Source organism: Orbicella faveolata, unplaced genomic scaffold (assembly GCF_042242905.1).
Source record: "Orbicella faveolata isolate gen_17 unplaced genomic scaffold, um_ofav_v1 contig_27, whole genome shotgun sequence".
Classification (NCBI taxonomy): domain Eukaryota; kingdom Metazoa; phylum Cnidaria; class Anthozoa; order Scleractinia; family Merulinidae; genus Orbicella; species Orbicella faveolata.
The window spans coordinates 6247309-6275160 of NW_028301555.1; the positions used below are offsets into that span (position 1 = coordinate 6247309).

Sequence of the window (27852 nt, forward strand, 5' to 3'; positions counted from 1 at the left end):
CCATCTACATCAATGATCTGCCCAACGTCCTTAAGAACAGCAGCGTTACCTTGTTCGCTGATGATACTGCCCTATACTGCTCTTCAGAATCAGCTTATAGATTACAGACCATATTGAATCATGATTTGGACAGACTAGCACAATGGCTTTTCGAGCATAAACTGACTGTAAATGTCTCGAAATCTAAATTTATGCTCATCGGTGGCAATAAGAAGCTGAATTCATTTAATGATGTCACTTTGTCAATCATGGATAGGAAGCTGGATAGAGTGAGTTCTTATGATCATGAGTATCTGGGCGTCATCATAAATAATCGAGAATCTGACTTGGTCAGACCATGTAGAACACCTCTGTACCAAAGTGTCGCAAAGATTGGGTTTATTACGAAGAATTAAGTGTTTTCTCCCGAGGAACATCAGGGAACTTTTTGTTAAGATGACCATAATACCGTTATTAGACTATGCGGATGCTACATGGGGAGACAAAAACAATGTAATCCTGATGAATAAAATCCGAGTACTGCAAAACACAGCTGCGAGGATTGTTCTTGACAAGCCAATACATTCATCTGCTACAGAGGCTCTCGTACAGCTCGGCTGGGAGAACATGAAGAGAAGAAGAAGTTTTCATCGCATGACTTTAATTTTTAAGGCCTTAAATGGTTTAATTGATGGGATTTTAATTTTTGTAGTTTTAAAGATATTCATGGGTATAATACGAGAAGTAAAGACAAGATTTGTAAGCCTCCACCCCGTCGCTCCTGGGGACAAAAGCGTTTTATTTACAATGCCGTTAATGAATGGAACACTTTACCCGATGAAGTTAGGAACGGTATCAGTATTTTTAATTTTAAAAGTCGAATTAGGGATATTTCTTAATTTTTAATTATCATTTTTTTTTTTTTACTGTTTTCTATATTTCTATTAGTACAATGGTTAAATGTTATTATTATTTTTAATCTACTATTTCTTTAGCTTTTGCAATTTTATTTTTGCAGGGCCCCACAGAAAACCACATGTATGTGAAGTGGGCTCCCTGTTGAAAGATCTTTATTATTATTATTATTATTATTATTATTATTATTATTATTATTATTAACTAATAAATCACTAATAACTACTGTAATAAGAGAAATGGTAAAAAAAAACCTGCTTTACAAGGGAGCCGTGTATAAAAGCAAAATAAAACTTACATAAGATTACCATCAAAATCATAATTCTTCAACTTAGATTTAAATTCATCAAAAGAGTGTGACTGACGAATATCAAAGGGTAAACTATTCCACAGTACAGCTCCGCTGTAGGACAGACTTCTTTTACAAAAATTAGTGCGGGGCTGTGGAATGGCAAGTGAACAGTCACTATCTCTTAAGTTATAGGTTAAGGTATTGGAACGGAAGACAAAGCGCAAACTAAGATAATCTGGAACCATATTATCTGCAATCTTATACATCATTATTAATTTATCAACAAGGTGTTGACGGTCCAGTTTAACCCAGTTTACCGTAATTTGAAAAAGTTATAACACGTGCAGCACGATTTTGTAATTTTTGTAACTTTTGAAAAAGACTCCTAGAACAGGATCTCCACACCAAGCTGCAGTAATCTAGATAAGGTTGGACCAATGAATTGTAGATGGAAAGTAGAGTCTTAGTCTATATGGATTCTATACCTAATACGTTTAATGGCGCTTTTACCAGAAGTAATATGTCTTTTTAGCAAGCTCGTCGATATGACACTCTCAAGTAAGACTCTCATCAATGTGTACACCTAAGGATTTTACAGTCAAGACTTGCTTTATCGGAAACTGGTTAATTGTGGCGGTGGGATGCGCTGTAGAATTTAATAGCCTTTGCTTAGAACCAATCAGTAGGAATTCTGTCTTTGTCATATTTAAAGTTAGTTTGTTGGCTGCAAGCCACACACGAATCCTCTCCAAAACAAGATTAATACAATTATTCATTTCATCAACATCTACCACCAACAAAAGTAATACTAGTATCATCGGCATACATCCTTGGTTAGGAATGCTGGACACAATTAGGCAGATCATTTATATATAATAGAAATAGAAGGACGGGCGCTCAAGAATCGTTCACTGTGGAGCACCACAGCGAAGGAGTGAGCATTTTAGACGATTTATTCCCGTTTACTAAACACGTTTGGGTTCGGTTCTTTACATACGGAACAGAACCATTGGTTTGTGGAATCCTGAATACCGTAGGCTTGTAATTTCGAAAGAAGAATAGCATAGTCCACAGTATCGAAGGCCTTCTTAAGATCTAAAAATACAACGGCATTAATAAAGCCACGATCGATGTTTAAGCCACTTATATTTTTCCATTTTAATATATTCTTTTTATAGCTCCACCTATTTTTGTAGAGAGCAGTTAACAGTCGCTTCAATCAAAGCAGTAACTGTAGAATGAAGCGAGCGAAAACCGGATTGGTGTCTACTCAGAAGATTGTTTTCGTTTAGATAATGATACAACTGATCATAAGTAATCCGCTCGAAAACCTTGGCCACAACCGGGATAATCGATATCGGTCGATAATTAGAAGGACCTCTCCTACTTCCAACTTTCTTAAAAAGAGGCGTGACTCGTAACTGCACTCTTCAATTCATCGGGAAAAATACCAGTGTCGATTGATTGATTGAATATCAGAGCGAGGGACCCGGAGATTAAATCTGGGCATTCTCTTAGCTGTATGGCTGACACAGAATCAAGACCTAATTCATGTAGCTGTATTAGGGGTATTAGAGGTACTAGGGTATTAGGGGTGTTAGGGGTTTTAGGGGTATCAGGGGTATTAGAGGTATTAGGGGTAGGAAAACATTTTCAAAACGAAGCTTTTCGAAAACAATGATGTCACGATAATCATGTGATTTCCCTGCTCGAGGTTTTTTAAAATGATCGGTGACTGTTGCGTTTTCAAACTTCTCCGATATAGGGTGGACGGAAAACATTTGATGCGTTTTGAGAGTGAAAACACCGTTTCCAAATTTCTCCGGCGTGTTGCACGTGTGGACGGAAAACATTTTGAAAACGAAGCTTTTCGAAAACAAGGCTGTCACGATAATCATGTGATTTCCCTGCTCGAGGTTTTTTTTTAAACTCAAATCAACAATGACCGGTGACTGTTGCGTTTTCAAATTTCTCCGGTGTAGTGTGGACGAAAAACTTTTCATGATACGTTTTCAGAGTGAAAACACAGTACAGTCTTCAAATTTCTCTGGCGTAGTGTGGATCTATCGATTATTGGCAATTTTTGTTTTATGTGAAAATGGAAAGACAAAGTGTTATTGAGAGGGGACATGCTCAGTGCATCGACAGTTTTCCTCGCGTGACTTGCCTGTTTTGTGAAAAGGAAAATTGTTTTGAGAACAAACTTTTGTCCCCGCGACATGTTGCATGGGATTCAGCTGCTGTGAACCTGTGCGTCATGATGCAGGGACAAAATGACGTCAGTTTTCAATGTCGAATCGTGTGTACTGCTCTCCCAAACTCTCCCTGCTACAACATAGAAATTAATCAATATTCGCTTCGTGTGCACCAGATTGACCGCGCACTATGTGCATACACATGCACGAAGAGGCTTGTGTCCGCTTCGCGTCCACGCAACATGCCCTTTAGTGTGTGTGCCGACCTCTATAGCCTGAACTGTCAGTTATCTCCCGGCCTCCCGCCCTCAATCTAATCCCCGGGCGATTAGGTTGAGTGCGGGAGATGACTAACATTTCAGGCTACGGGTCGCTACGACCTTTGCTGAAGGGTCATATTAATGTGCCAAAAGTTACGTTTATAACGTATAAGTCCATTGCCATTTTTCTTGTTTGCTCATAAAACTGTCGAAGCTAAGTTGTCCTTGCATTTTGCAGTATTTAAATGCTACTAAAAATGCAATACTACCCGGCATTTTAGTGTACTCATCTCTGCTTTATCTACGTGTAACGTAATTACAAATTCGCGGGAATGTTTCCGGCTAAACGCAACCGGTGGGTAGATCTGGCGAGATCTAAGGCCCGGTCCACACTATGCCGAAGACATTTAAAAAACGACGGCTTCATGTGGTTTTCGTGTTGAGTACAGAAAACATTTTGAAAACAGAGCTTTTTGAAAACGATGGCGTCATGATGACCGAGTTTTTTTTTTCTTTTTTTCTTTCAAACACATGACTCTAAAAAACCTAACTAGTGATTGTCGTTGCCTTTTTCAGCTTCCTCCGGCGTAGTGTATATGTGGACGGAAAACATTTGATGCGTTTTCAGAGTGAAACCATCGTTTTCAAATTTCGCCGGCGTAGTGTGAACGGATCTTGCTTAGAATTATAATAAACATCTTGCTTTTTATCGTTCTGAATTTTCAAAATTCCCGTTGTTGATCTATTGAGACATTTATAGATTCTATAAAGCCGCAGAGATTTTTGAATTTTGAAGATTCCAGCGTACTAAAAAGAACCGCAAAAATCGGGTTAAAGAAGATGGACAGTTGCTTTTCATTCGTTTTCGTATGGTTTTTACGACTGTTGCCTACACTTCGAGGTCACCACACTGATTGGAGGCATTTTATTTATTGAGGGGACATCAAATGAGGACCTGTTTTGGCGACACTTTTTTTTTCATGCGAAAGCGCCCGTTTTTGCATGTGAAAAGGTTCTGTTGCGGAGGCAAATTTTTTTCTGCGCAGCTTGTTGAATGAAATTTAGGGATTTTAAATTCGAGCGTCGTAAAGCATTGACATATATAACTCAATTTTCGATGTCGCAACGTGTGCTCTGCTCTGGCAAACAACATAATTCTCAGTGCCTGCAAAGTGCGTGCCATGAGTCTACACGAAGGGGCTTGCTCCATCTCACGTCAGTCGCCGCATTTCGACCCCCAGTGTGTGACGTTCGGCACCCACCGCAGTGAGTTCAATGTACGCTTTTTCATTTTCTGTCGCTATACTTCTTCCAACAGCAACTCCATGTTCTACTATAAGTTAGAACTCACAACTATACTACTACGCGTATCCAACAACGTGATTGCCTGCTACACTGTGGACCATAACGAGTCAAACTTTTCTTTTGTTGGGGCGGCGTTCAGTGGAGCATCGTAAAATCAAAACCATAACCAAATTTATCACTTTGGACAATCGCAAAAAGGACAGAGACAATCCACTGAGAAAATCAAAACTCCAAGCAAACACAGGTTGCGATGCGCAGGAAAGAGCGGGAGTTTCTTTAGGCTCAGAACCGTGTAGCGTAGTAATGTAAATCAAACATGAAATGCGAGTTAAGTTTGACACTCAAGTGAAAACCGCTCTGAAAATATAAACAACAAAATTATGGCAGGCCGCTGTTTGCACTCCGAAGGCTTCTGGTATGCCTCGCGGACCTACGAACGATCTCGAAGCCAACAAAAAGCTAGAAAATGACCGGCATAAGGCGCCTGAAAGGCTTTAACCTAGTCGTCCGGTTTCTTTTACCGCACCTTTTTGGTGCGCTTCGGTAGCGTTTGGTCGAGCAATGGTTTGTATTTTGGGGAGACGTAGTCGAGCCAAAATACCCATGGTCATAACAAACGAACCTGATATGAGAACCTCTTATGCCGTCTAAGCGTCAGCTAAACGGCATGATTAACCGTACCCAAACGAGCATGATATCGTAGCCACATCAGGTCAGGACTGGGGTGACTCGATATCGCAGGATATCAGGACAGTGGACACGGCTTCTGATTGGCTAATTGCGAATTTGGGTACGTTAATAATCAGAAGACTCAACTGATGGGGTTGTGTATCGGTGATATCTCCTGAATCTTTGGTCGATGCGTAGCTTAATTTTCGACTGGTATATTGCGATTTCGTCCCTAAGGCCAGTCACATATATGGAACTAGTATTGCCAAATTTCTGTCGCTATTTCGCACTGATCATCGAACAGATAGCGCAAAAAATGATTGCTGCAACTCAGGGTGGAAGAGCAATATGTAATAACTCCAAGCATATTTGCGGTGGGGGTAGACATTACATATTTGGCTGGAATTTTTGTGTAGTATACTATCAGTGCACTATAGATAAACAGCTCGATTAAAAAAAAAGAAAAAAAGAAAAAAAAAAACACTCAGCTAGGCATGCCGCAGGCCTCGCCTAACCAGATTGCTGCAAAAATATATTTGTTCATTAACAATATTGAGTTGTAAAAGACTTTGCAGTCTTCAACGGTCTTCAAACAGCTGAAAAACTGGTTAAGAGTGCCAAACTTCGAAATTTTGTACCTACTAGCAAAATTAAAGCGTTCTTGCTTGATTGGTGATTAGCTACCGTTATTTTTTTGAACGACAACAAAAAAAAAAAAAAAAGAAAGAAAGAAAAACACCTTTGCCTGGGCGTATTTCGTCCTGGGTATTTTGCGATAGCCTTTTGCACCCTGTGCAAGTCTGTTAAAAATTAACTCAATGACATTTAAATTTTACGCGGCTAGTGGCTAAGCTATAGGCAGGGATGTCTCGTCTATCGCACTTGTAGATATTATCATACACATTCTCAAATTTGCGGGCGCCGATGAAACAAGTGGCGAATATATAGATGAAATCCAACACCATTAGAAGCTCGGAAAGACCATTAGCCACCGCATTTGACGGGGAATGTCTGCGAGGTTAAAGTCGTTCTTTTACAGAAATGCGCTCATCGTGTAATATGTCTCTGGAAAACGCGTATTATGTCCCTGTGAAATCAGTCATACCCAGATATGCGGGCGATAAGCAGAGTCATTGAGCCCGATATTTGCATGTTAATAAAAATCCGTAAAAGTCCGCCGCGCCGACATCTGAGGTCACGCTCAGTTAGTATCACGCGCGGACCGTGAGGCGGACTTCAGCGAACGAAGTACTTCTGTGCCTGCAGCGGCCGGTACAATGCCATCATAACTTGTGAGAGTGAGCATTACATCTCATGAGAGACATGGTTCTTCCGAGTTCTGCCGTTTACAGAATTGTTGTACTCATTTTGTCCACCTGCATTGCTTGCTCTCTGCCCTCAAACGGTAAGATTAATTTTGCTCAAAGTAAGTTAACTTTCGTGATTACAATGTTCTCGGCTTCTGAAACCCTCAAATGCTGTTCTTACAGTGTTTCTCCTTGCCATGTCCTGAATGTTATACTCTGTTTTATAGTCTTGACATAGGGAATTTGCTTTATAGTGGGGTAATTTAGTTAAATGAAGTTGTGTCAGTGCAGGCGACTGTGCGCGTATTAAAATTCTGCGTAATCGATCTTCTCGAGGTACACGAGGTCATGACAGGCCGTCGCTTTATTGTGTCTTTCAGTGAAGTTTTCTTTATCTCAAGTCCAAAATCTTCGACTTGTAACTGGAAGAAGAAAGCTACGGACTCGTATTTCAATCACAATGCAGTTCGCTCACAATTTGAACGAGAAACCTCGCCGCGTTCTCAACACGTGTTTTGCATTGTTATACAAATGTACGGCGCTTTCAAACAAACATTTTGGCGAGGGTGCAGCAACCATTGTTAATTCGAGAGGGTTATGAATCGGTTTTTATGAAACATAATTGGATTTATTCATCAACAATCTTGCGGTGTTTACAGAAGTAAGCTTGCCTTTCGATGTTGTCCGCGACAGTGCTATATCGAATATGCTGTCGTTTAGTTCATTCATGTGATCTAAAGCGTGCTAAAAAATTAAGCTTACTTGTTTATTAACAGCAGATTTTGGGCGTGACAAATTGGGCTTTGTTTTCTGCGCAGTAAATCCCAGATAAACTGTCTGTAAAGTTAAAGTTATGTTGCTAACAACATAATGTGCAAATTATCTAAATATATACCTTTTTTTAATAGAGGGCAAATAAGTTATCTGTTTATGATTTATTGATATAAATCCAATTGACAAATTCCCCATGGCGGGTCTATGCAAAACAGTTATTTATTTTTTTGATTTAGTGACAACATAAGATTTATAGTTCAAAGAAATCAATAAAGGCATCTGTAGACATGTCAGCTCTTTACATCATATTATATATTGGGCTGTCATTATAATAAAAAAATTGTTATTATAATAATATTGCATAACAGTATAAAACTATAAAAATTATGTGACAAGTTTGCAAAGGAGATTGTAAGTATCATTTCAATGAAAATTTTTGATATAGTCAAGTTTGGAGGTTTGATTTGTTGTTCTATATTACTTTGTTAATTATATTTATCTGCTGAAATTATGGTACATAAATTGTTACAGTCGCCAATACCCACTTGTAAAATCAGTAGCGTAACGGTCACACAACTTGAACTACTTTTCATATCTGCATTAATTTCTGTTATGTAGTAATAAATGATATTGGCGATCTATAATATCTTTAGAACCTGCCATTAACATATTGAAAGAGGAACTATATCAGCCAGTGTTCAAAGTTTAATTTTCTAGACAAAGTCTTAACACAATCTTTCGTTTGCTGTTATTATTATTTTAGAACTTATATACATTAGGCCCTCAAATTGTTGCGATTGTCAAGACTTTTCCTAATATTGTTTTACACTATTTTAAGAGAGCTTTCAGCAAGAAGTACATTCTTCTCACATTACTTGAGTTGTTCATTAATGGTAGCATTCTTGAGAAGCAAGTACTAGTTTTGGCTTGTCTGCATTCTTTAAAAAAAAAAGGTTTTGAACTTTCAACGTACATAATTACCTAATGTATGAGCCCCTAATGATGAAAAATAAAATTTAAATCTCAGCTAAAATAATGTTCTTCCAATTGTACTATGTTAAAATAGAGAAATGACTGACCACCCAGAGCGAATTTTATGGCCCATATGGCTCTACAAGTAAGTGTTAACTCAACTCATTAGTTTTCAAGTTTCTTACTAGATGACCAAGGAAGAATTGTTGAGACATCAAAGTGCCTTGCTGATCTTGTATCCACACACATTTATTTCTACTGTCTAGTATACTGTAAGAACTAGTAACATATCAAACAGAAAAGACCATGTTTGACCACATTTTCAAACAATGGGAAGACAGTTGAAAATACTGTGTGCATAACGGAGTATTTTGATGAACTGCGAGGTGTTTGGAAATGTAGTCAAACATTCTTGAGTGTTTGATGTACTGGTATCTTCTCAATTGAAACTCACGCTCATGATTTCCTTTCTTTAAACTTCATGAATTGTTAATGAGTTTGAGAATGACACCTCAAACTGCCTTGGATCTCGTAGCCACATACTATACATCTATTTTGACTGCCTTATTAGTACAAGAGTGGGAGGCGCGGTGGCCTCATGGTTAGTGTGCTCATCTCCTGATTGAGCGGTCTGGGTTCGAGCCCTGGCCGGGGACATTGTGTTGTGTTCTTGGGCAAGACACTTTACTCTCACAGTGCCTCTCTACACCCAGGTGTATAAATGGGTACTGGCGAACTTGATGCTGGGGGTAACCCTGCGATGGACTAGCATCCCAGCCAGGGGGAAGTAGAAATACTCCTAGTCGCTTCATGCTACAGAAACCGGGATAAGCCCCGACCTGATGGGCCACTTGGCTCGCATGCAGACTTTACCATTAGTACAAGAAGAAAATGTGTTGAAATGTGAACATTATGTTGCTTTGCACACCCTCTATGCAAACTGTGAAAAATAAACCACAAGTGGATGATTTCCCCCAGCATGATCACAATGATGTTACAGTTTAAACCCCTGCTGTACTGTCATAGAATTCCACTTCCTGCCTTGTCTTCTTACTCCTCCTGAAGTTCCTGCCCCCTTCACTCCCAGATTGCCACCCCCTGGCCTTCCTCCACTACATGTATAAAATTAACAAACAGGATGTGGCCCAGTGGGCTGGTAGATCTCACAGAGTGATAACTTTAGCCTGCAACAAAAGAAAGCTGTGTATTAGCATACGTATTCAGGCAGAAGCATATTTATCCATCTCTTTCCTATGTGTCTAGAATTTTAGATAAATATTGCATATATCCTTATTTACTAACTTTGAATGAACAAGATAGACAACTAATGAATGTTAACAATTTATTTATTAAGTAAGTAAAAAAATGTAAGAAACAAACGGCCTTATTGTCAACATAATAATATATATACTTATCATGCAGGAATGTTGCATGCCAAATCAAGTTTAGTGTGCAGCAAGCATCCTGCTGTGGTGACAGCTGTGGTATTATGTTGAAGATTTAAATATGTCTGTGTGGGTTTCAAAATTTCATTTACAGCTGTATTAATTACCTTATAGAATTTTACCATGATGGTAATCATATAATTTAATATGTACACTGTAAGATAACTTTTGACGATGAAACTAGTTTTAATCCAACTTTAAATATTTATTTAATTTTTTTACAGTCCACATAATTGCGATATTTGTACAATGTAGATTAAGCTTTTATTGCCACATTCTTAATTGCTCAGGTCCCAGGATTTTTGTAGTCTATTGGGATTAATGCAAATTATCTTTCACTTTCCTTGTTCATTTGCCAATTTATTTAATAAAGTTTTTGATTAAATTTCTTATTTTAAGTTCCCATTTCTGATATCCCAGACAAAAGTGATATCAATAAAAAAATGAACAGCGATGAATGAAGGCTTATTGAATTAATTAGAAAGGGAGATTTCATGACATTGCTTGTCTTGGGATTGAATGGTCTTGAAAGTGGATGACAACTTGACTTATTACTGACAGAATATACTTATTAAATTAAACAATACTGTTAAGCGCCTGGTGAGCTGTTTACACATTATAATTAATAATATGTGCAATCAGTTTAATTACTATAAATAAGATGCCATCTCATAAAGTTCTATGTGGGTGCTCACCAATTTAAATTTCATTCAATGTAATAAAAATTTTAAACAGCGTAACAGATCAAAAGAGATCTGCCTATTAATCAAGACGATGCATTTATGTTGTCAGTTTTCTGTAATTGCTGTAGTTCTACAACTGCGTCATTCAATGAAGTTCCAGTCAAGTACTACATGAAAACTATGCACATAACTACTAATTATAGCAGAGTAAGAGTAGAAACACAGCAGAACCTGCTGAAGTGGAATTTGGAAGAAAAATGCACTGATTTTTCAAAACCTGAGGTGTTTGCATTTAAATTGATTTGTTTCAGAGACATGCACTTGAAATTATGCATGCATGAACAACTTTTCATATTAGCATACGTGTACTATCAGTAGGCAATTTCAGGTAGAAGGAATGAACTATCATTATATGGTTGTGTTTTATTTTGAAATCCTGAAGTCTGATCAGTATAAAGTTTTCATTATATATTATATTCTGACCAGTGAGTTGTTCTTTGTTCTGTCACACTTGCATTTTTCCTGCATGTTTCAGAATATTGAAAACAATAGATTCAATTCAGCCCTTAAGGCCTGTCACTTCTACATGTAGATTAAATAAAAATAAATAATTTTAAGTAAATAAATAAATTACTATAGTCAGAGAGGAAGCCACATCAGCCTTATCTGGTTTTCATGCGGGTGCTCTATCCTGGTCGAATTGGAATTTGGAATGTTGGTTTATATGGAGGGAGGAAAACTGGAGAAGCCGGAGAAAAACTCTTAAAGCAAGGGGAGAACCAACAACAAACTCAACTCACCTATATGGCACTGGGCCAGAATCAAACCTGGGTCACATATTGGTGGGAGGCGAGTGCTCTCACCACTGTGGCATCCCTGCTACCCATTAAGTTGAGGGTTTGGCTATCTGATGTGTCACATTTTCATGATCCATTTCTTTATTGTTTTACAAGTTCTGCTTTGTCTACAGAATAATCAGTTAAATGAGCAAAATAATCACTTGGTCCACCTCCAGGTCCTTCACTCTGACTTGTAGGTGCTGGCTGTTTTTTAGTAGTCTTTTTCTATAGCTAGAAATGCTTTAGTCAAGTGACTGTACAATTATATGTATTAAATATTATAAAGCTTGTTTAGTCCAGGACACAGTTTCCAATCAACCAATAATTCTGGAACTTTTTAGAAAGGGATGAATAGTGCTGTGATTTCCTTGGAAAGTTTCTGGAAAGTCTGCAATGTATGAAGAATTCAACTGAAAACTCTGTAATTGAGTAAATGAAGGAAGGAAAAACTGTACAATTATATGTATTAAATATTATAAAGCTTGTTTAGTCCAGGACACACTTTCCAATCAAAATCAACCAAAAATTCCAGAACTTTATAGAAAGGGATGAATAGCACTGAGATTTCCTTGGAAAGTTTCTGGAAGGTCTGCAATGTATGAACAATTTAACTGAAAATTCTGTGATTAAATAAATGAAGGAAGGAAAAACAGATGGAACAGAAAGTTCCCAGAGAGAAATTTTTGAAAATGTGGATAATCTAATTAAGTGTACATTATGAGGTTGCCCTTTTTTCTGGAACTTCTGAGAAATGCTTCAGCTTTTATTTGCTATTGTGCAGTGCCAGAAAATATCCATACACTCCCCCCTCTCTCACAGAATTTCTTGGGGGGTGGGAGGTGGTGCTGTGAGACCAACAAATTTAAAGAAGTATTTGAGGCTTAATCTGAAATTCCAGAGAGGGGTGGAGGGGTCTTAGAACATTCCCTTCCGTGGGGGAGGTACGGATATTTTCTGGAAGTCCACATTGTTAAAATACTGAAAATTCAAACCGGATTTTGTTGGTTGAACGGCAAGTGCCTGAGATGTCAGGCTCATCTGGTTGAATGTGCAAAAAAAAAAAAAAAAAAAAGAAAAAAAATAATAATAAAAAAAGCAATTGCCTGGTTGATACATGTATTTCTTCGTCTATACCTTATGCTTGGTCAGGAACAATTCACTAGCCTTACACTGATGGACTACATGTAAGATGATAAGTTGGAATGATTATTTTTCAGGTGATCCAAGCTGTTCGGCACTACAGTTTGCATGCAGCAATAGGTGTATACCTTTAACATGGCAATGCGATGGTGACAAAGACTGCACAGCAGGAGAGGATGAGAAGGGTTGTTGTGAGTATTGTCAGTTTTATACACATGTAAGGGAACACAGATTTGTTCTGACTAGGTAAATTTATAAAGAGATATTTCATTGGAGACTACAATCCAGGAAGTGACATTGTATTGACCATTCCTTAGGAAATGATATCGTATCACCACCCTGCACTATTAGATGAGAACCTGTGAAAAACCAGCTGTGACTGTCTGGGTTTTCCTTAAGACCTTTAATATCACACTGCTGCACTGTATCTATAACTAAATGCTAAATATGTCGTAAACAATTTAATTATGTCATTTTTCTCCTGCTGGACAACCCGGAAACAAATAAATTAAGATGCCAGAAGTGTTTGAAACCCAAAAGTGCTTGTTTAAAAATTTCCAAGAAATAGGAAGGAATAATAGCAAGAACATTGTAAAGTTTGAATTTGCTAAGACGACAAGTCTTGTGTTTCCATTGGCTACACTTTTTTACAGTTATTTTTTAATTTTATTTTTATTATTTTATTTTAATTTCTTTTTTAAATAAAATTACATATTTTCATGTTTCGTTAATTATTGTGAATTTTTTTTCTTAATTTTCTATTTGTTTTATAATTTATTGTTCATTTTTTATTGGTATGTTGTTTCACCAACAGCTGTAAATTGCCTCAGTACCCAGTTTAGATGTGCTGATGGAACTCGCTGTATTCCCACAAGGTGGCAGTGTGATGGTAGTGCAGAGTGTGACGATGGCAGTGATGAGTTGGACTGTAGTAGGTTCCTTGTTGACAATAAATTATTAATAATTATAATTAAAAAATGATGGACCTGCTGGGTACTTTATCAATATCTTATTACCAAAAGCTGAAACTTCACCTACTCAAAAGTAAAGAGTAAAGCCTGATTGTACACTGTTTAGAGGTCAGTTTTTTCAGATGTTAACTCTGAAACAAGACTTGAAGTCACCTTAGAATTCTCATCTTTGTCACTTCACCGAAACCTGAAGACATTTTTGATGTTTCCCAGTAAGTTGAATCTTTAAAGACCTTTACTGAATATCTAATTGGCCAGCAAAGTGGTTCTACTAAACCAGCTGGGCACAAAGATCAACTAATGTTAATAATTTTTAAGAATGAGTGGCATTTGAAGCAGTATTTGGGACAGTTTTTTTTTTTATCGTAATTAGTCCAAAAGGGAGTCTTTGCACACTGTTTTCATAATTGGCCAATTGCCAAGTTTCAATTGCTCTTAAAGTAAACTGATTGATAAGTCAATCCCCGTCTATCATGATGCCTTCTTTACACAAAGTCATATGCTAATGAGGCAAAATTTAAACAATGACATCAGCAAAGATTACCCTACAGTGAGAATAGATGTAACTTACAATAATTGTTGTGCATTGGAATCTTTCCCTCAGAAACTGCCATGAAAGAGCAAAGACATACATGACTTGTACATGTAGTAACTTTACGTTTCTTTTCAAACCGTTTTAATTAGTGTAATTGTGTTGTGTGAATCCTCATTATCTAGAAAATCATACTTGCGCTCCGCATGACTTCAGCTGTGAAAATGGAAAAATCTGCATTTCTATGGATTGGAGGTGTGATAAGGATGATGACTGTGGTGATATGTCAGATGAGACTGATTGTGACCCAAGTGAGTATGTTGCATAACATTATAAACTCTTGACACTGGAGGATGTTAAATATAAATTTTTGAATAATTAATCCTGAGTACTGGTACGTTAATCTGGTCTCCAATGGGCCACAAAAATTTGGCCATGATATTAATGGATGGCTGTATTAGAGGGGTTCTTTAAATATGAAAATGACTGACTGAGCTTTTGTTTTCATAAAGTGGCTGTGATAATGAGGTGGTCATATTAACAGGGTGGCCGTCAGGTCAGGTTCCACTGTAATAGACTTCTGCATGTCACCTGTATGATACATACAAAAAAGCACAACAACAGGGTGTTTGGGGACCCTGCAGTTTCTGTGAATGAAAGCTATTCTTATTAATTGTAACTAATAAGAGACTTTCAATGTACCTTAAAATGTTGTTATGGAACCTGGACTCAGTCAAGGTTGTAAAGGGTTTGGCCAGGCTTGATTAAGCCTCATAACTAGGAGGCATGTGTCCAGGAAATATGGAAAGCTTGTAATTAAACCATTGTGGAGAAAAGCAGACGAGAAACGACTCTGCTGAAAAATATTTTGATAGGTTTCAAGCCACTCTGATAATATACTTCCAGTCTTTAGTTATTCATTGCCTATTTGTACTTGAGGTAATGATATTCCTAGAAAACAGTAGTAAGTTAATAATGGAAAATCTACATTGGAAGGCCTTATATCACTTAAGGGGCTTCCTATTCTTTGTTAGCAGGCAGATAACCAAGAGGGCTCAAAAGAGAGAGAACTTTAGAGCATCTCAACTGAAGAGTGACATCTGTCTATTCACTTCTGAAAGTTAAACTTGAGTGCCTTAAATGTACATTACAATACTTGCTTACTACATGCACTGGTTAATTTTGAACTTGCTCCTTCACGAATGCTTCAGGTCCACCATGTCAGCCCAGTGAGTTTAGGTGTGACAATGGCCTGTGCATAGATGACTCTTGGGTATGTGATGAACAAAATGACTGCAGAGATTGGAGCGATGAGCTCAACTGTAGTAAGTAGGCCTTTTGCGACTATTCACCTGATGTTATGTTGTGGTTATTTGAAGTATTTTATTTTTTCCTCTTCTTGGTTGCAGAACATAGTACCCATTAATGTATACATGTCTATACTCTAATCAGTATTTATTTATTTATTACTGTAACAATGAATTTTGGAATGGTAGATAGATATCTAATGAGGGTATTGCATTTGTGGCACTGAAGAAGGTGTGAGCCATGTTTACAAAGGTGTTGGTAAATGCCAGTTCTATGTTGACTGTAGGAAACTAAATATGGAGCCTTCTCTGCCTTCACTGTTTTTCTTCATCAGACCTATACTTTCTGGACTCTAGAATACTGATTTGTCCATTTTTGTCACCCATTTTGTCTGATATATTTTACACGTTTATATATAGCGCAGAGTAAATGTGATGCTTCTACTGAGTTCAGATGTTCAGATGAGACGTGTATTGACATCAATTGGAAATGTGATGGGGACGATGACTGCCAGGATGGTTTTGACGAACAGGATTGTGGTAATCTACATTGCAGAACATTTAATAATAAGTATATTAATACATTTAATATTATTTTTTATTATGTTATAAATAGTGTAGTATTATTTATACAAACACATTTTAGTACAATTTCCAGTTGAGAGGTGATAGAAGAGCATTTTGATACTAAACAGGGTTGTCATTAATTTTTTAGTCACCTGTAGCCTTATTCTCCACACCCATAGCAAATTTGTTACTTTGTGGGTGAATTCTCTAAACAACAGGGAATTTCACCCGTAGCATCAAGGGAGAATCAAGCATACTCATGCAGTCGTAACAGGTATTATGGCTTACGGCCCTTAATGATAGCCCTGCTAAATGTTTGATTTAATTATGTGCTGTCTTCTGCCAGACCAAACTGCATTTCATTATCTGCGATGTTTGCCTAATTGGAAGACTTTTAGTTTTAACCAATACCAAGGTAATACTGATAGAGTGGTTTTCAGTCGAGTGTCGTAAAACCAGAACCAAACCGATTACATGTGCTTCCCAATTACATGTAGACTACTTAGCCAATCACAAACCGTAGTAAAACCAAATCCGAAGTAATTGCGTGATTACTTTTGACACTCCATTGAAAACTGCTCTATATAATTTACATTTTTTTCCATTTCTAGATATACAATGTGCACATGCATTGTTGTATAGCTAGAAATTAATTTAAAATATTCCTGAATATCTTTGATATGGTGTGCATGTCAAGACTGGGTCGGGTATACCATACTCCTCTAACTTGTCTTTGGATTTTTTGTTTCTTTCCTCCTTGTTGTTTAAATATTGCTAATTTTGCTTTCTTGCCTACTACTTCCAGGGCCTGTGACATGTCCACCAAACCGGTGGCAATGTGTAGGGACATCTCGTTGCTTGAATATGACTCAAGTGTGCGATGGAAATGATGATTGTGGTGACAATTCTGATGAAGGCACACATTGTTGTAAGTGCATTGTTGGACCTGCTGTACCCAGGAACTGTACATCCTGTCAAATTACAAATTTGATATGAATGCATTGTAATCAAAGGAAATCTTGAAACATTTAACAACAAGCAAAGTGGACCAGGGATGGCAAAGGTTTAAACCCAACATATTATTTTCCTGATTGATTATTTTGATAATGTGTTTGTAGTACAGTCAGTTTCTGTGCATTGTGTAGATAAGTGCGGTCAGTATATAAGTTTGATTAAAGATGGAGAAAACTTGCCTTGAATTGTGGAAATGGATAATTGGCAGGCTACTAGAGACATGATTATCCTGCCAAAAGGACAAATCAGGTTGCTGTAGGTGAACAATGCTGCCATACATGATTTGCCTGCCACAAATTCCCCCATTTGATTTGACCATAACAACACACAAGTCTGGTAAGGATTCTTAAGGTTTAGTTGAACATGATGGTGAAATTCTGATTAATGACAGGAAATTCATGTTGAGCAAATCTTGTTTGGAACCCCCATGTCTACTCACTGCGCCAAAATTGGCTCTATTATTATCTTAATGGTACTGATACAAAAATGTATAAATTGTTATGCTTTATATTAAGTTTAGCGTTCATGTATTTTTCAGTAAATCAGGATTGTTTAAGGCAGAAAAATTGCAGCCAGCTTTGTCAGCAAACGTCAAGTGGGGCTCGTTGTTTCTGTAGACCTGGTTATGTCTTAGATTCTGATGGGATTTCATGTAGGGGTAAGTGCAAATTGCTCTTTTGTGTACATGTAACTCTTGTATCCTAGTAATTGCAAGAACAGTTTTGTTGTGCGCACTAGCTTAGTGGTCAAATCTGAATATCACTTGGAAACCTAATAATTGGAAATAGGGCTTCATTAGACATTCCCTTACAACTAAAAATTAATATTCTTAAGTGAGATAAGACAAGTCTGTCATATTGCAATGTCAACTCGGATTTAATTGGGCCCCTTATGATCTACAATTTTTTTCAAACTAAGGCTGTATTACACCGTTGTCGCTATCTATATTACGTGCAGAAACTGCATTCGATGTAGAGACAGTTTTATCTCCTCCCAACTCAACATTGAAAAAAGTCGAGGTGGGAATATAGAGCACATGAATGATGATATACAAGCTAAGTTACACTCAGTCCAAGTCTCCCAACAAGTTGACCCGGATTGTGGTAAACAAATCGTACCCTATAGGTTTGTTGACATACAGCTTACTGTATTTTCGCTCTGTAGATGTAAATGAGTGTTCAACCCTTGGAATATGCGATCACAAATGCTTCAATACTGAAGGATCTTATAAGTGCTCATGTGTGGAGGGATATGTCTTTGAACCACCGCGCACCTGTCGACCGCCAGGTAATGGTTCCTGTTTGGATTGTGATTTACATTGTGGAAAAATTGTTATCTCAATGGACTGTCTTTTATTATAGGAGGTGAGGAGCCATGGTTATTACTAGCAAACAGAAAAAGCATACGCCAAGTCAGTTTGGATGGAGTAAAGTATAACTTCATTTTCTCTAACTTGAGCCGAACTGTCGCCATTGACTTTGATGTTGGTGAAGGAAAGCTCTTCTGGACAGATGTGACTGAAAATGCCATTTATGGAACAAACATTTTATTTGGTAAAGATGGTGGCCAACCATTGAAAGTAGGTTGACTTGTCGTGATTTGCTTTCTTTTGCTACTTGTGTCGAGATGCTTTTGGTTCTGGTACTTGGATTAGATCCACCTACGTTGAGTGCCTATTGTAGGGGTGGTGAATTGTCCTTCAAAACCCACGGGCTGTGCGAAACGTTCGTCGAATTACACGGGTCTCGCAGTCTCGATTTTTTTTTTTTCACGAAGTTTTCCCGCAGTCTCCATGTCTTTGCAAGACTAAGAAAGCTTCGACGTATCGATTATGTGTTTTAAAAACGTCGGAACGTCTTCGAACTTGAACGTGTCGATCATGGTGTTTTAAAGTCTCGGTCTCACGATTGAAGAAGTTAAAATGTCTCGGGCTCTCACATTTACCGTTCACCACCCCTCATTGTAAGAACGTCTTTGTCACATTAGATGCTGTAACTATATAAATTATGTTGGTTCTGTAACGTCATGTTGTTTTGCCTTTATAACTCTTTGCTTTTACGTGGCACCTACGTTAACACTGTGCCATGCAATTTCCTTTTCAACAACAAACAGTCAAGGAGAAATTTATTTGAATGGAGGCTTTGTCATTCTCAGTAGGGTTTTCTCTCATCATTGTCATTGTGTTGTTATCAGGTAGAAGCTGTTGTTAAAGATGGACTAGCTGTACCAGATGGTCTCGCTGTGGACTGGGTAGCAAAAAATTTATACTTTGTGGACAGCTCAGCAAAAAGGATCTTTGTATGCAAGCTTAATGGAAGTCATCTTGCATCACTTATCACAAAGGACCTTTCCAACCCAAGGGGCATTGCTGTTGACCCAAGGGATGGGTGAGTCTAACGTTTATGTGCCGGTGAATTTAAGACAGGGGTGAAGTATTTTGATGGTGTTTATGTAGAAAAGATTGCTGTTAGTCAAAGACATTTTAGTGACAATCTGTGTGATTCTAATCCTCTTGGGCGAAAACGCACAGTCGCTATATATGTCAGTTACCTGAAACTGTGTTTCTTAAAACTTCTTTCAGCTGAATCTTTGATAGTGACCAAGTTGGTGTGATAACGGTGATTTTGTATTTGTAGTTACTTGTTCTGGACAGACTGGGGTAAGCACAGAATAGAGAGAACAGGGATGGATGGATCTGCCCGCAAAACCATTGCAGAGACAGGCATCTACTGGCCTAATGCCCTGACCTTAGATTATCCAACCCGTCAAATTTATTGGGCTGATGCCCACTTTGACTACATCGGAGCCATGAATTACGATGGTGGAGCACGAAGGCGAGTTCTTGGTCATCCGAGTGTTGTCCATCCATTTGCCATCACCGTGTATAGGAATTTCCTATACTTCTCTGACTGGACAAGGCATGCGGTTATCAAAGTGCAGAAGTTCACGGGCAATGAGAGCAAAGTTCTGTTGCAGAATCTTGGCCAGCCAATGGATGTGCACGTGTACCACAGTGCTAGGCAACCGCCCGCATCCAATCCCTGTAACGACAGCAAGTGTGGCTGCGCTCAGCTGTGTCTCATCACACCTATTCCAACAAGAGGCTGTGTGTGCAGCTGTAGGATAGGCTATCAACTGGCCGAGGATAAGAAGTCTTGTAATTTACAGAACACTTTCCTGATTTATGCACGTGGACCGGAAATCGCAGGTATACCTAAAGAGGTGAATGTATCAGGCGATGCTATTTCACCTCTGCTAGGGCTTGGAAATGCTGTCGGAATTGACTTTGATGCCAAAGAGCGAATGATCTACTTTTCTGACATTGTTCGAGACAACATAAGCAGGATAAGTCTTGCTGACAGAAAGGTTAAGGTGTTGGTGAAATCAGTGAAAAATGTTGATGGCTTAGCAGTGGATTGGATTGGTCGAAACTTGTATTGGACAGATGCTGATAGACATGAAGTGGCGGTAGCAAGGTTAAATGGATCGTTCAAGAAGGTTTTATTTGATAAGGATGTGGCACGACCCAGGGCCATTGTCTTGCATCCAACTGAGGGGTAAGTTTATTCTTTTCACTTCGGAATTTCTCAGCCGCGGAACAAGACGGTAAGACTTTAATTAGTAATATATCAAACACGAAAGACAGTGTTTGACCACATTTCCAAACACCGAGAAGAGAGTTGAAGAAACGACGCACAGCGGAGCGTTTCTGACGAACTTCAGGGTGTTTGATAATGTGGTCAAACACTGTTTTGAGTGCTTAAAATATATCTTCTCAATTTTGAAACTAAAACTAAGGAGAAAAGGGAGAAATAAAATCGTAAAAAATCCATGTTACTGTAATTAAGAAGAGATTTCCAAACACCATCACGGTCATGATGTCCTTTGTTTACACATGATGAATTATTAATGAGTTTGAGAATCTTAGAGCTACTGCGAATTCCAGAACTCCTGGCTCTTAAACGGAACTAATCACCTTTGATAGACTAGCATGCCATCGAGGGGGAATAGAAATGCTTTATTTATTAGTCGCCTCATTCAGTTGAAAACGAAAGTAAGCACTGGCTTGTTAGTTCACTAGGCTCGAATGTACTCTTAACCCTATCACTATGCATATGCTAATGCATGCAGCTTGTACCGTCAAACATTTCTGAAAGGTCCTTGTTACACTGTTTTGAACAGGAAGATGTACTGGAGTGACTGGCAAGCCCCAGCTAAGATAGAAGTGGCCAATATGGATGGAACAGGACGGCAGATTCTTGTTCAAGGGGGCGGTCTGACCTGGCCAAACGGCCTTAGCGTTGATTACACGTCCGGCAAACTTTACTGGGCAGACGCTAGATTAGACACCATCGAGTGTGTTGATCTTGACGGTTCCAACCGCAAAGTGGTACTGCAAAATATGACTCATCCTTTTGGTCTTGATGTTTACAATGGATTTATCTACTGGACGGACTGGACTAGTAAAGATATTCGAAGGGCAAAGATCAACGATCCATCGTCTGTTGTTGTATTAAGGTCAGGTTTGGAAGGGCTGATGGAAATCCGAGTTTACGATTTAGCGAAGCAAACAGGTGGGTCCCACAGACTGTTCTTTGTGAATGACTTGAGTGAGACCGGGGACAATTTCAGACGTGGCAATATATTCATTAAAACAGCGCGCATTTTCGACTCTACGTTAACATGAAGATGCACTTCTAAAGTTCAGTGTTTTAGTCCCAACTGACGTTAATGGGTATGTGTCATCTCGCTCTCAACTACGCTTCTACAGCACTGCGTTTAAGTCAAGACTTCCTCTGCTATGCAAAACTGAACCCTTTCACGGCATTACGGTTTAGTCATCTCTTCAACTTTAGGAATTGTTTTCTTCTCAGTACGGCTTTACCATTCAGTCGTAACTTCAATCGCGTTATAAACTATTTGCTTTTATGGAGACCTGACAAAGTAGTGACAATCACAAACAAGACGTAGACATCACTGATAAGGTGCACCAATCACTAACAAGACACATTAATCACTAACAAGTCGTGTTAATTAATAACAATCAGTATGAAGCCCAACAAATCAGCAGCAGGCCATAATTATCAGTATCAAGCTGCAGGAATCAACACAGCTTATAACATTATGAGTCAGTTCTCGAGGCGTGGCACCATAGTGTTATTCTGTTAACTGCTATATGGAAATGCTACAAAACATGATTTGCCCTGTTGAGGTCATCCTAGCTAACAGAAGCATCAAGTTTGGTCCCATACAGTTATTTAACACAAGCTTAGTCATGTGACACTGATGTAATTTGAGCCTTGTATCTTGAATCGTACATATACAATAACTTGCTTCTTTTAACTGCAGGTAGCAGTCCTTATAGCGTTGGCTCTGATGGTTGTAGTCATCTGTGTCTTTTGCGACCTGGTGGTTTCACTTGTGCCTGTCCGTATGGTATGGACTTTGAGTACGGAAGTAACAGAACGTGTGTTGGTAAGTAGAAATGTGGGAAGCAGCAGAGGAAAACATTTCAGAAGAAATAGACAAGTAACATTTCTTGTGTTTCGTACGAGTTATAGAAATGCTATGCAAGTGCAAGGTTCCTGGAAGGAATGGTTTGTGTTGCTACACCTGCACCTTTTCTGAGTTTAGAATGGCAAACATTTTCTGTATGCAACTATTCTCACTTTTTAGTAGTATAATTCAACACTATATACCATGAAAAGTTAAAATGTTTTAGTACGTATAGCTTCACTTACTGTGAGATTAAGACCCGAATTAGTGATTTTTTTCCCTAAAAACTAAATTGTAAACTGTAAATTCTTCCTTCATCTCTCCTGTCCTACAATTAGACATAACAAGGCTGGAGATTAACTCAAGAACCTAACGGTTCATTTGGTCTCCAGTCTCATTAAAAACAAATGATTACCACAGTTGTCATTAATTTGAACAACTTTTCCTGAATTTAAATCTAACTGTTAATAACGCTCTTTGTAATGAGAAAAATAGAGTTGTTGTTGTTGTTGTTGTTGTTGTTACAAATTGTTGATGATGTTGTTGGTGGCAGCATAGGATCCATACCAATCATAAAACCCGGTTTGTTTCTGTTACAAAGTATCTTAACCCTGCAGTCGACGAAATGCTGGTTGTAGAATATCGTTTTTTGCGTTGCGTTCTAGTCAATGTCTCTATCTCACCAACACCTCAGTGCCCATCTAACAAATTTGCTTGTAAAAATGGAGCTTGTATTCCTAACAACTGGAGGTGTGATGGTGAAATGGACTGTTTAGATCACTCTGATGAGACAGGATTTGCTGGCTGTGGTAAGTATAAAAGCTGGTTTACTTTTTTAATAATTTGTCGGTTAACATGATAAGCCCATTTGTTACATCTGCATAGACTTTTTGCACGCATTGCTTGCCTATATTGCTAGCAAAACGTCTCGGTATCAGGATATTTTTTTGCTAAAACGGTAGTGGAACACGACAAATATCCAGTGCAAAATGTTTACAAACTAAATGGAAGACTTCAGTGCAAAACCTGAGTTGTCTAAACAAGAAGAGATCATCTAAATCTTCTCATACCGAAAACCCTTCAATTATACTTGAATTTAGAAACCTGAGTTGTTTAAACAAGAAGAGTATCATCTAAATCTTCTCATACCGAAAACCCTTCAATTATACTTGAATTTAGAAACCAAAGGACATGGAAAAGACAGTTTTGTATATACTTATTTGTCAAATTTATCAAGTATTTATAGGTATGCAACCCTTGCTTACCATTTAACAAATTGTCACGGATGCCCGTCAGCTCTCATAGTTTATCTATAGTTGTAAAGATGTGATTCGTCTATAAGAGAATTTGATTAGTGTTAAAACTAGTCAAGAAAAAAATCATTCGAGTTGTTGTTATCCGTTGTAAGTATATGGTTGCTGTTATTGAAATAAGGTTGCGCTCTTCCTATTTTAGCTGGTGCAACGTGCAGTGAGAAGCAATTCCGATGTTTAAACAGCAGCAAGTGTATACCTGAAAACTGGTATTGCGATGGAGATAATGACTGCGGTGCAGGAGATCTATCGGATGAATCTAACTGTACATCCGCCACATGCACTGATGTGCAGTTCCGCTGTAACAATGGCAAGTGCACTCCAAGCAGCTGGAGGTGTGATGGGTTCAGTGACTGTAGCGATGGTTCTGACGAGCTGCAATGTGGTAAGTGTACTCGGAGAGTTGTTGTTTACATGTAGTTACTGTAGAATTCCGAAAGTAACGGTGACCCCGAAAAATAACGGCTCCCCGAAAGTAACGTTAATTTTTTTTTACCTTCCTATTGAACCCTGAAAGTAACGGTACCCCCGAAAGTAACGGCCCCTCCGAAAGTAGCGGCCCTTTGAAGAATTCACTAAAAGAGATATTTTCTAATCTCAAGCGCAATGCGGATTGAACAGACTGATTGCGGACTGAACAACTTGAAGAGTTATTTATTATCTTATTTCGATCTTAACTGAATTTTTCTGGAAACTATGATTGATGAGCTGTATTTGTCTGGCAGCAGAGTCGAATGATACACTGAAGTGTAATCAGTTGCATCGCGATATAATACGATATAATAGTTTCGCGCTACAGTACCAACATTTGGGGCGTTTATTTGTTTATACAGTCTGCTTTGTTTATGTGGCAAGTTAGGAACACACAAATGGAACTTTTTAAAATTTCATGTGTCAGGCGTCCGCTTTGTCTGAAATGACTGTTACCGTATAAACGTTTTTTAACCATCCGAAAGTAACGGCTACCCAAAAAGTAGCGGCCCCTTTTGCCGGCTTAATCCGATAGTAACGGGTCCGTTATTTTCGGAATTCTACGTACTTATAATAAGCCATTTTACAGTTGTGTGCCCAGGCCTATGAATGCATGCAAGACTGGAGGTGACCTTGCTGTAATACAGACCTGTCTGCTTTCCTCATTTATTTTCTCACTGTCTATGTCTATGTCTACACGCGAATCACTTAGCATTAATTAGAACAACTTGATTAACACAACAAAAGCAGTGAGATCTGAATCAAAACAAGGTCACCTCCAGCCTCGTTGCCATTCAAGTTGAAGGTCACCGAACAGACAGCTGTAAAATGGTCTATTGGCCATTTTGACCAGGTCGCGCAAAATCAACAGTTCTTCGCATTTTCACAGAAACAAAGATCAATTTGTCCTTAATACTAAATTTAGAAAATATGCGAAGTTTCATCAGAATTCGTTTCATACTCATGGAAATATGAGACATCAAACTTGACACATTTGTACAAAGCGTTGTCCCCCGGGCATATATTTCTTTGGACAAATAGGCAAGTTTCCATACGTTTGCTACATGTGGCGTTTTAAATCGAGTGGTGTTCAAAGCTTATTTTTTTACTTGAATGATCCAGATAATCACACTTGTTCCGATCAACACTTTTCCTGCGCTTCTGGGCGATGCGTCCCAAACGACTGGCGCTGTGATGGCGATGATGACTGTGGCGATAACTCAGATGAACAGAGTTGCCCTTCAATGAGGTGTTCAGAACGTGAATTCCGATGTCTGGATGGAAATTGCATCACTGGAAGCTGGCGCTGCGATGGGGTCAGTGACTGTGAAGATGATTCTGATGAAGCAGGATGCGGTAAGTTCTTTATCATACTAACTCTCAGGCCCCATCCACCCTACGCTGGAGAAATTTGAAAACGCGGCTTTATTTCTACAGTTAGGCCTACCGTCCACACTTATCCGTCACGAAAGCGGAGCTTTTCGAAAACGATGACGTCACGATAATCACGTGATTTCCCTGCCCGAGGTTTTTTCAAACACAAATCCAAAATGGCCGGTGATTGTTGCGTTTTCAAATTTCTCCGGCGGAGTGTGGACGGAAAACATTTGATGCGTTTCCAGAGTGAAACCTCCGTTTTCAAATTCCTCCGGCGTAGTGTGGGCGGAGCCTTCTTACTCTCCTTGTCCTTATACAGCTGTGGCTGGAGAAACTTAGTTAGTTTGCAGACAATCATCTCCATCCCGTAGACACTGGCCTCTCTCCTCGCAGTGTGAAATTGCAGGAGGGAGGGGTTGGACATCTTGGATCTCAGCCCAAGTTATTCCGTATTGGTGATGGAGATTTATAAAGAGCCATACATTTAGCGTCCCAAATGGCTGTTCGAGAGTCAAACTTTCATATATTAGAGGAATATCTCTCAAAAGATTTAATTGGCAAGCAGTTTTTGTTTCAAGAAGTGTTGGGTATTTGTGCTACAGCTTTGCAGTGTAAAGTGCATTGCCTGAACCATATGGTTCTTTTTATTCTCCAAATTACGCTAGATTTTTTTCTATGTTGTCCTTTTAATTAGCCTAAAAGTAACTTCTATTTTCCAGCGGCTTTGTCTTAGCCTTTTGGCTTATCCAGATACACTTTGAAATATTGACAAATTCAACTTTAAGGAGCTACGTCAAGGTTTCGCGTCTTGAAAAGTTTAGCCTGAATTTTCCAAGTTCGTCGTTTGTTATCCGTGCTAATCTTCTTCATTCTTAACCATCCTTGTTCCTTTATGGTTTATTATCATCTCTTTAGTGTTTTTCTATCGTACCGCAGTAGTAAAGTGCTATTACTACGTAGTTTCCTTTGGTTTAAACGTAATTTTGTACATGGCCACAATAACTCGAAATACTGTGACTGTGCTCTTTTAAAGTAGGCGACCAATGTACAGGCTCACTACTCTCCTGGTCGAAATTCCTTGAAACACTTCATTCTGGTACCCCTTTGCGTTCAACTCCCACAGGATTGGTTTCAGACACCAAGCGGATCAAAGGACATTGAAAGAATTATAGGTTATATTGCAAACTCTTAAACTCTGAATTTGACTTTCATTGACAGCTACCTCTGTACGTGGTTGTGGTGCCGACAAGTTCTCTTGCAACAACACACGATGCATCCCGGAACGATTTGTCTGCGATCTTGATGATGATTGCGGTGACGGTTCGGACGAGCATGCAAATTGCACACGACCAACTTGCCGCCCCACCGAGTTTACCTGCGACAACCAACGCTGTGTTCTGACGGAGTGGAAATGTGATGGCGATAATGACTGTGGTGATCTGAGCGATGAGCGAAATTGCTGTAAGTAGTACATCAAAGACGAGAGACAGTGCTTCATCACATTTCCAAACAGAGAAGAGAGTTGAAAATACGACGTGCAGCGGGATGCTCTAGACGAATCTCGAGGGGTTTGGAACCGTTGTGAAACACTCTTTCTAGTGTTTGATATATCTTCTTAAAACGGAACTAAGGAACTAAAAATCTATGCTAATTAAGATTAGATATCCAAACACCGTCACCGTCATAATAAAATTAAAATTACATGAAACTTCGTGCAAAGTACATACACGATAGCTACAGTTCATCTAAAATTCTTTGAAAAAATTAAACGTAGAGTCGATAAAGTAACTAATTATGCTATTAAGCTACAGTCGAGCCCCTATTAAACGGCCACCCCTATTAGGCGGCCAGTAATCAAGTGAAGGCTTTTCTATTTGTTTTTACCTCTATTAAGCGTTCAGCCCCCTTTAAGCGGCCACTATCCATTTCCCAGAGGTGGGCCGTTTAATAGGGGTTGATCTGTATGTACACATCCTAAACCTTTGTAATAGATCTTATTTTAATGCTCCCTAGAAGCAACTCCATTATC

General features: G+C 38.6%; 1 protein-coding gene across 1 annotated transcript in view; it reads left to right on the plus strand.

The window, feature by feature from the left end:
- The first annotated feature begins 6557 nt into the window (after nt 1–6557).
- The window catches only part of LOC110067328 (low-density lipoprotein receptor-related protein 2-like), a 58673-nt gene continuing 37378 nt past the window's right edge, over nt 6558–27852 (plus strand). The window contains exons 1-18 of the mRNA XM_089297224.1: nt 6558–7020; nt 12853–12966; nt 13590–13706; nt 14464–14589; nt 15490–15603; nt 16006–16125; nt 16958–17080; nt 17705–17824; nt 18331–18453; nt 18528–18745; nt 19360–19553; nt 19803–20723; nt 21349–21740; nt 22516–22641; nt 23328–23471; nt 24118–24360; nt 25569–25802; nt 27042–27284. Coding sequence (XP_089153350.1) covers nt 6930–7020; nt 12853–12966; nt 13590–13706; nt 14464–14589; nt 15490–15603; nt 16006–16125; nt 16958–17080; nt 17705–17824; nt 18331–18453; nt 18528–18745; nt 19360–19553; nt 19803–20723; nt 21349–21740; nt 22516–22641; nt 23328–23471; nt 24118–24360; nt 25569–25802; nt 27042–27284 — 3763 coding nt within the window. The 5' untranslated portion in view covers nt 6558–6929. The remainder of the gene's footprint in view (nt 7021–12852; nt 12967–13589; nt 13707–14463; nt 14590–15489; nt 15604–16005; nt 16126–16957; nt 17081–17704; nt 17825–18330; nt 18454–18527; nt 18746–19359; nt 19554–19802; nt 20724–21348; nt 21741–22515; nt 22642–23327; nt 23472–24117; nt 24361–25568; nt 25803–27041; nt 27285–27852) is intronic.